The 9,888-nt window shown below is 44.2% G+C and overlaps 1 protein-coding gene across 5 annotated transcripts in view; it reads left to right on the top strand.

Moving 5' to 3' along the window:
• The first annotated feature begins 819 nt into the window (after positions 1-819).
• Positions 820-9,888, top strand: part of LOC116986263 (ankyrin repeat domain-containing protein SOWAHC-like) — a 77,427-nt gene continuing 68,358 nt past the window's right edge. For all 5 annotated transcript variants that reach the window (XM_033041631.1, XM_033041630.1, XM_033041628.1 and 2 more), the window contains exons 1-3: positions 820-1,087; positions 5,241-5,302; positions 9,025-9,345. In XM_033041631.1, coding sequence (XP_032897522.1) covers positions 946-1,087; positions 5,241-5,302; positions 9,025-9,345 — 525 coding nt within the window. In that variant the 5' untranslated portion in view covers positions 820-945. The remainder of the gene's footprint in view (positions 1,088-5,240; positions 5,303-9,024; positions 9,346-9,888) is intronic.

The raw sequence follows: 9,888 nt of genomic DNA, 5'->3' as shown, positions 1-9,888 counted from the left end.
GCAGAGAACGTTCCCTCCGTAACTCCCTGGTCAATTTGTCCCTTCCCACACGTACCACCCCCTCTCCGGGCACTTTCCCTGGCAACCGCAGGAAATGCTACACTTGTCGCATTACCTCCACCCTTGACTCCATTCAAGGACCCAAGCAGTTGTTCTAGGTGCGGCAGAGGTTCACCTGCACCTCCTCCAACCTCATCTATTGCATCCGCTGCTCTAGATGTCAGCTGCTCTACATCAGTGAGACCAAACGTAGGCTTGGCGATCGCTTCGCCGAACACCTCCACTCGGTTCGCACTAACCAACCTGATCTCCTGGTGGCTCAGCACTTCAACTCCCCCTCCCATTCCGAATCTGACCATTCTGTCCTGGGCCTCCTCCATGGCCAGAGTGGGGCCCACCGAAAATTGGATACGCAGCACCTCATATTTCGCTTGGGCAGTTTACACCCCAGCGATATTTACATTGACTTCTCTAATTTCAGGTAGTCCCTACTTTCGCCTCCCCTTCTCAGCTCTCCCACAGACCACTGGAAAGGAAGAGGTCTTCCTTTCTTCTTCCCACCCTCACATCAGTCTGAAGAAGGGGTCTCGACCTGAAACGTTGCCTATTTCCTTCGCTCCATAGATGCTGCCTCGCTCGCTGAGTTTCTCCAGCATTTTTGTCTACCTTCACTCTATAATATCCCTGGGTGAGAACTCAACAGCAAAGATCCTAGAGGAGCTGCTCTATAGTCTTTGCTCAACAGTGTGGGATGAGCATGGTAATATATGCTTCTGCGCAGGCGCCGATAGGCATGCGTGGCTGCAGAGTGCGCATGCGCGGTGAGTAAGGCAGCTGCGGTTTGAAGCCAGGACGCGGGCGGCGCGAGTCCCACCCGAGCGCGGGGCGAGTCCGTTAGCAGCGAGCGAGCGAGCGGGCGGCGTCTACTCGCCTCACACACAAGCGATGGCAGCGTGCGGGTCTGGCCAGCAGCTGCGAGAAGATGCTTTGGTCGACTTCTTGGCAAAGAACGGCGGCCGTGTCCAAAACAAGGAGCTGGTGGAGAGGTTCAAAACGTTTATCAACGACCCCGAGCCGCAGCTGAAAGGTGAGCGAGCGGCCGAGCGTCCGTCCGCTGGTCAAGCACCTGGTTAGACAAGAAAATGCTGGACACCCGAAACGTCACCCGCTCCTTCTCTCCTGAGATGCTTCCAGCCCCACTGAGTTACTCCAGCATTTTGTGTCTGCCTTCGGTGTAAACAGCATCTGTAGTTTCCTCCAACCCAACTCCTCGATGGTTATTGTGGCGGAGTTTATGCCGCGCATGTCTGGGTTGATGGCGGTGTGAATCGTCATCCCAAGTGCCAGTCACAGGAGGATGTCCTGGGCGTGGGTGGTCCTGGGCCGCTCTGTAATCTTTGGTCCTGGGGGCGCGTCAGGTTTACTCCAGTAGGTGTGGGGTGAAGTGGAAGGTAACGGGGAGGAGGGGCGTGACAGACATGGCCATGTGTGTGTGGCAAGATCAGTAATCATTGTCCTGATTAATTTTACTGATTGTATGCCTCCTTGTCATCTTCCCCATATCTGACAATGAACCATTCTACATGTCCTAGGTAGACAAAACCGCTGGAGAAACTCAGCGGGTGAGGCATCATCTATGGAGCGAAGGACTTTGCTGCCTCATCCGCTGAGTTTCTCCAGCTTGTCTACCTTTGATTTTTCCGGCATCTGCAGTTCTTTCTTAAACATTCTACATTTCCTTGTCGTCGTCTGATTTGATCTGTCCTTTTCATGCCTGCATAAGTTCACAAGTTGTAGGGGTAGAATTGGGCGATTCGGCCCATTGAGTCATCTCCATCTTTCAATCATGGCTGACCTTGTCTCCTAATCCCATTTTTCTGCCTTCTCCCCATGACCCCTGCCTCCTATTTTAATCACGAATGTGTCTATTTCTGCCTTAAAAATATCCACTGACATGGCCTCCATAGGCCTCTGTGGCAATGAGTTCCACAGATTAACTACCCTCTGACTAAAGAAGTTCCTCGTCACCCCCTTTCTAAAAGAGCGCTCTTTAATTCTGAGGCTATGACCTCTGGTCCTAGACTCACCCACCAATGGAAACATCCTTTCCGCATCCACTCTTACTATGCCTTACTCTTTCATATTTCTAGACTCCCTCTCTCCTGACTCACAGGCTGAAGAAGGGTCTTGACCTGAAACGTCATCCCCAAAGATGCTGCCTGCCCCCTAAGTTACTCCAGAATTTTGTGTCCACAATAAAAATAATTACTCTGTTATCAACATACTCAGCGAAAGTGCAATGACTTGTAGATTTCTGAAAAGGACCAATGTGATTTGGTTAAGATCCTACAGCCTTATACTAGGGCATATAAACTCATTGGTGCACTCATAATATTGGCTATTTGAAGAAAGACATGCTGGCCACTGGATGAGTGCTGCTGCCAAGGGTCAAAAGAAATCCAGATCACAATGAAGTTTTACTTGGCTGGCTTCATTATAGTGTGTTTACGAATCCATTGTTTTCTAGTTGTAGCTACTATCCAATGCTGATAATTTCATTATGGTTCTGATTGGGGTTTGTCAGGATGACCATTAAAGTATTCTGACATTGAATATGTTGTACTTGTATAAAACAAATCATGTAAATGAGTCATGGGTTCATTGTACTTGGAGGTCATGGTATTTGAGTTCTGGAACCCTTGTCCCAATGGTAGCAGCAAGTTGAGAACATGGCCAGGATGGCGTATGTCACCACTTTCTGCAGCCTTCTTGGTTCTTAGATATTCGAGTTACTGAACCAGAATGTGATGCAACCAGACTATGCTGATAGAGTAGTTTGCTACATACTGAATCATAATGAAGTAGTGACATTGATTTCTATATGCTTGCATGAATGTGCTGATCCCAGGTCGAATCTATTGCATCTGCTGCTCTAGCTGCTCAGTGAGACCAAGTGTAGGCTTGGCGATCGTTTCGCCGAACACCTCCGCTCGGTTCACAATAACCAACCTGATCTCCCGGTGGCTCAGCACTTCAACTCCCCCTCCCATTCCGAATCCGACCTTTCTGTCCTGGGCCTCCTCCATGGCCAGAGTGAGGACCACCGTAAATTGGAGGAGCGGCACCTCATATTTCGCTTGGGCAGTTTGCACCCCAGTGGTATGAACATTGACTTGTCTAATTTCAGGTAGTCCTTACTTTCTCCTCCTCAGCTCTCCCTCAGCCCTCTGGCTCCACCTCTTCCTTTCTTCTTCCCCCCCCCCCCCCACCCTCACATCAGTCTGAAGAAGGGTTTCGAACCGAAACATTGCCTATTTCCTTCGCACCATAAATGCTGCCTCACCCGCTGAGTTTCTCCAGCATTTGTGTCTACCAAATCTTCTGAAATGTGCCTGCCCAGGAACTCGAAGCTGTTTACTCTCTCCACCTCTGCTCCATTGATGAAGACAGGTTCATGGATCCTCAGCTTTTCCTTCCTGATGTCAACAATTAGCTTCCTAGTCTTGCTAATGTTGAGAGAAAAATTGTTGTTCTGGCACAATTTAATCAAATGTACAATCTACCTGTACTCTGACTCTGACTCATTTTCCCCATTATTTGTCCAACTACTGTGGTATTGTCAGTGAATTTAAGCTTAGCACTGGGGTGATGTCTGGCTGCCCAATCATTGGTATAGAGGGGGCAGAGCAGGGGACTGAGCACACTCCCCTTGAGATGCCCCTTTGCTGATGGGCATCGAGGAGGAAGTGTTGTCAGTTTATACTGATAGAGATACGCTCTCGAGTTCCTGTAGTATTTTGAACTTCAGATTCTAATATCAGTTTGCACTGATAGAGATGAACCAATTGCATGGGGATGAGCATGAATCCAGTTCTCTTATTTTGTCAAGATTTTTCAGGAGTTGATATGACATAGCCAAACTCAAAGCACTTCATCACAACAATGGATGTAAGTACCACCGGTTTGTAGTTATCGAATCATGTCACTTTGCTCTTCTTGGGCATTGGTATTATGGATGTCATTTTAATACAGTCTCTTGTTTTATAATAAATTCTTCATTGGTAGTTGGTGAGCATGGCAACGGTGAAATTGATTCAATATGACTTGGTATGGCATCGTCTGTGACATTTGGGTGACTTGCGTTTGTGAAACTTGGAAGACTAAGTATAAGTGTATTGGAATAGTCAAGTCTACAGATCACCAGTAGAATCAATGCCAGCGTGGGGTGATGTTACAGAGGTATAAATGCAATTTATGGGTGGGATTGAAAACAACACTGACTTTCTCAGTATTCAGTTGCAAAAAATATTAATTATTAATTCACATTGGATTGGTTTTGTCAAATCTGAGGGATCATTGTTTGCAGAATTGCACTCTGATACCTGAGGAAAGAATATAGTTAAAGATAAGGGAAAGCAAATGTGTTAAGCACTAAGCCAATTGGGGCAGTGTAGATAGTCAAAAAGGTCAAAGGAGCTGCGGGATATCGAAGAGACCCTAGTGAGACCTCATCTATAATGGAAGAGGGGAACCCCCGTTTCTTAAAAAATGAAGATATCTCCGATGCCCTATTATGGAACACCTCATCCTAGGCGCAGATGCGGCATAGACGGAGGTTTAACGGGGGTTTAACGGGGGTTTCCCCTCTTCCATTATAGATGAGGCTCTCACTTGGCTCTCTATATCCCGCAGCTCCGCTTTTACTCCCCCTCCCCCCATTCGTAACAAGGACAGAGTCCCCCTTGTCCTCACCTTTCACACCATCAGCTGTCGCATACAGCATATAATTTTTATATGCTGTTTTATAAAATGCTCCAACATTTTCCCAACCGCCAACGGGTTCCCACTACTTGCCACATCTTCCCATCCCCACCCCTTTCTACTTTCCGCAATGTCTTAACCTACATGATCTCCCGGTGGCTCAGCACTTCAACTCCCCCCTCCCATTCCAAATCTGACCTATGATAATGATAAAGAACAATTACCATATTGGAGAGAGAATGGAAACTAGGACATGAATTTATTAATATTATGGGAGCTTGTTCATATGTACCGTGTCCATGAGATGTCTGTTCAGAACAAAGGGATATCCTGTAAATACTGTAGAAATATTGTTGCATGATATGTCATTTGCATGATGCATGTATTGTATTTATTTTATTCAAATTTAATTATACAGAAAATACAGTCCCAGAGAGTGGTGTTAATATGTAAAACGACTAAAATTTTATTTTCCGCAGCTAAATATCGTGACATCTTCAAAGATATTGTCAACCGAATTGCAGTGGTTAAACATGAAGATGTGAGTATTGACTATATTTTATACTTCTCTTCCATGGTCTCCTTTCCCAGTTATACAGCTTGCTTATGCTTTGTAACTGAATTTTTCTGTTAATCCTAGGTGATCAATTATGAGATAACAGTACAGAGGAGCCAATTAAAATATTCAGTGTGTGTCATTATGTCATTGTGAAGGGTAGCAGGCACTACCAAACAAAAATCACTGCAATTTTTGATTAGTTGTTGCTGGCAAGCCACTATGCTCTACATTTATTCCTTTTTAATCTAATTTCAAAAGTGGTTATTCAATTCAATTTATTGTCATTTGGACCCCTTGAGGTCCAAACGAAATGCCGTTTCTGCAGCCATACATTACAAACAAATAGACCCAAGACGCAACATAATTTACATAAACATCCATCACATTGCTGTGATGGAAGGCCAAAAAAACTTCTCTCTCCACTGCACTCTCCCCCCCCGATGTCAGAGTCAAAGTCAAAGCCCCCGGCGGGCGATGGCGATTGTCCCGTGGCCATTAAAGCCACGCCGGGTGATGCAAGGTCGCACACCGGGTCTTGGTGTTAGAGCCCCCGGCGTGCGCTCGCAGAGACCCGCCGCCATTCCAAGCCGCGCGGGGCGGTGCTGTAAGGCCCCGCTCCAGGAGCTCTTCAACCCCGCAACTCGGGCGGGAGAAGTCGCCGCTGCGGAAGCCCCGAAAAGCGGTCTCCCTCCAGGGACCCGCGGGCTCCCGGTGTTACCGTCCACCAAACCCGCAGTTGCAGCCACCGAATCTCCGGGGGTCGGGTCGCAGCAGCGTCCACCACAGCTCCACCCGCTCTGGACTCGGCCAGCTCCGCGACGGTGAGGTGAGTAGTCGGCACCACAGCCCCCGGTCTTCCTGTTGGAGGCCGCTCCTCGTTGCAGCCCCAACGACAACGGAGACCCGACAAAGAAAAGGTCGGGTCTCCCGTGCAGGGAGAGATTTAAAAGTTACCCCCAACCCCCCACCACCCCACCCCCCACACACATACCCCAACAAAAATAACAAAAACTACATAAAAACATAGACATAAAATAATAAAAACGCAGACGGACTGCAGAGGCCGCTGCTGACGAGAGTCGCGCCGCCTTCCACAAAGTATACCTTTCAAAGTATGAAATTTTCGTCTGAGTTTACTACTAAGTTCACTACTGAGACCTTAAAACTGACTATTGGAGATTTCACTTCTCATCTATAATGCTAGATAATTTTAACAGGTAGAAGCAAGAACCTTGGATTCTATTTCAACTTGCCTATTGCAGTACTCTTCTAACCAACCTTGTCTCCTCTACTGAACTCAGTTAGAAAACTGTCTAAATTCGTACCGATTCCTATCAGCTTTGACACAGTAATTGTTTTGAATTGTTGGTCAACTTTTTTTAATATAGTTTTATTGCCATGGGCTTCTCTACCTCCACTGCTGATAGATTTACAATAATGTTAGTGCATATTTCCAATATCATAAAATGTTCCATTGCTGGCAGTATCATCAAAGACCCTTACCATCCTGGCCACACACTCATCTCCCTGCTACCTTCAGGTAGAAGGTACAGGAGCCTGAAGACTGCAACAACCAGGTTCAGGAATAGCTACTTCCCCACAGCCATCAGGCTATTAAACCTGGCTCGGACAAAACTCTGATTGTTAATAACCCATTTTCTGTTATTTGCACTTTATCAGTTTATTTATTCATGTGTGTATATATTTATATCATGGTATATGGATACACTTATCTGTTCTGTAGTAAATGCCTACTATGTTCTGTGTGCTGAAGCAAAGCAAGAATTTCATTGTCCTATACAGGGACACATGACAATAAACTCACTTGAACTTGAATTTGCTAGTCACAGTCATGTTATCAACCTAAGTTTGAGTCCAAAACCTTTGGACATAAGATGTTGCTTTGAATTTAGTTTTGCAAATTGTTGCTGTTGCAATGCAACACTTAGACTTTTTGTCCCAAGCCAAGTGTGATTAATTGTAAGAGCTGCATGTTCACATGTACCTCCTCTAACCTCATCTACAGCATCCGGTTTTCTCAATGTGGGCTCCTGTACATCGGCAAGACCAAGCGTAGACTTGGCGACCATTTCGTTGAACACTTACGCTTGGTCTAGACCTATGGGATCTCCCAGTTGCCAATCATTTCAACTCCCCTTCCCATTTAAATACTGACCTCTCTGTCCTGAATCTCCTCCATTACAAGAGTGAGGCCACATGCAAATTGGAGGAACAGCACATCATATTTTGCTTGGGTAGCTAACAACCCAGCGATATGAACATTAAATTCTCTAATTTAAAGAAACTTCCTCTCACCCTCCCCTCCCCCTCCCTCTTTGCTCCCTTCCTCCTCCCGAGTGGTCTTAACAGTTCCACAGTCTTCCACATTATTTATCTTGAATCTTCCAAGGGAACTTTGGAACATCTTCCCTCGCCAACAATTGGCCTACTAGCAACAACCTGCCTGAGGTAATATGTGGCTGGCCCTGATTTGTGCTGGTCTTTTATCACCTCCATCCTTTTATCCAGAGATGCTGACCTGCTGAGTTACTCCAGCACTTTGTGTCTAATTTTGGTATAAACCAGCATCTGAGGTTCTTTGTTTCTACTCTGTTTCCAAATTACCTATATCTGCTTAATATTGCAGCGTCGCAAACTGGATAAGACACTTCTTTGCTTTAACCTCTGCTATTTTTTGACTGAAAACATGGACCATTAGTTGTATTTTTACAATGTACTGTCGCATTTTTTTTACAAGCCATTTGAACCATGACCCGGCAAATCTGCAGTCACAATTTTAGTATAGACACCAGAAAACTGAAACATTATGTCAGTGTTGTAGAGTGCATTGTTCCAATGTGATTATCAGTATATTCAAATAGATTTTGTTCGTCTGATTGGACTAGTGGAAAAAGCAAATACTTTGAAGGGTATAAGAAAAAGGAAAGGGCTCTGTCATTTAATGATCATGGCTGTAAGCTACGCAAGCAAAATGTGAGGTACTTTTGTAAACGGCCAAAGTGAAATATGAGGTGCTGTGGGTATCTGCAAATTGGAGGAGTTTCGCAGGAAGGAGTTTTGCTTGTGCTTGGTCCGCCAAGGCCTACTGGATCACCCCGTTGTTAGCAATTTTAACTCCCCTTCCCATACCCATACTAATATTTTTGTCCTGGGCCTCCCCTATTGCCAGAGTGAGGTTACACACAAATTGTTCTGTATCCTGTCTAAAACAGTCATATATATAATGTACTCTAGTTCATTTTTTCTTTTTGAACCACTGCAGCCCTCAAAGTATGTATGATTAGAATATGAGTTAAATTCTAAAAGAAGCAACTAAAGTCAAGCTGAATTAAAAAAAAAACCAAGTGAAAACATTTCCTACTCTCACGAATCATAAAGTTAAGCAACCTTGCTCCCTGACTACTCTCAATAGCCTTTGCAGCAATAATTGCATCCATATCCGTGCTTACCTCTTAGAAGAATACAATCTGAAAGCGAAAGAGAGCCAGAATGATGTGTATTATTAATCACCACTAGATGTTTGAAAATATAGATGCAGGGAACCTTTATTCGATCAGTCCAAGATTTTGTTTCAGTCTGGGTTTCTGGATATCTTTCTTTGGTCCTGTAAATATTGTTGATATTTTTAAAAAATTGTTATATAATAACTATTAGTAATCCACTTGTTTTGTTTACATTTTCAGGGTGAAAAATACATTGTTCTTAAAAAGAAATATCGGCATCTTGTGCATGAAAAAGATAGCAGCAGCAGCAACAAAGAAAAGAATACATCTGTGCAAGCAACATTTGAAAAAATGCTAGAGAGTGACCAACCTGTGTATTTTGGAAAAGATAAGCAAACTAGCTCTTTCTCAGATGTCCATCAATTTATGCAAAAGTCTCAAAATGAAACATCAGAAATCTCAACATCATCAAATGTGAATTTATGTGAATGGATTACACAAGATGTACCAACATCCGATACAATATCTAAAGTACCTTTGGAAATAACGAATGACAGCCAGGTATGGTATGCACTATCTTAGTTTTGGCCATCTTTCTTGTTCTTTTGTCCACCTCCCTTAAGACAAAGAGTTCTAACTGAGATTTGACTCTAAGCATCCAGAGAGCCTGGAGTACTGTGCCTTCTTAATCATTTTCCGTTAACAAATCTGGACAATTCTTGCACACTGTGGTGCAGATCCATATGCACAATTCCAAGAGATGAAAAGCATTGATAGAAACTTGAATGATCTTTCTCACAGTAACTTTGAAACTGAAAACGTCAAGTGAAGAGTGGTTTATTGTCATATGTCCCAGATAGAACAATGAAATTCTTACTTGCTGCAGCACAACAGAATATGTAATCATAATAAGTAATATAACAAAAACTCAGAGAGAAAAATGAACAAACAGTAACAGTGCAATAATAATAATAATAATAATAATAGTCTATTGTGGTTCATAGCTTATGAGGTTGTTGTGTTTAATAGCCTGATGGCTGTAGGGTAGAAGCTGTTCCTGAACCTGGACGTGTTCTCAGGCTCCTGTACTTTTTTCCCGATGGC

This window comes from Amblyraja radiata, chromosome 23, assembly GCF_010909765.2.
Source record: "Amblyraja radiata isolate CabotCenter1 chromosome 23, sAmbRad1.1.pri, whole genome shotgun sequence".
Classification (NCBI taxonomy): domain Eukaryota; kingdom Metazoa; phylum Chordata; class Chondrichthyes; order Rajiformes; family Rajidae; genus Amblyraja; species Amblyraja radiata.
The sequence above is the reverse complement of the archived record's forward strand: the minus strand, read 5'-3'. Positions and strand labels throughout refer to the sequence as shown.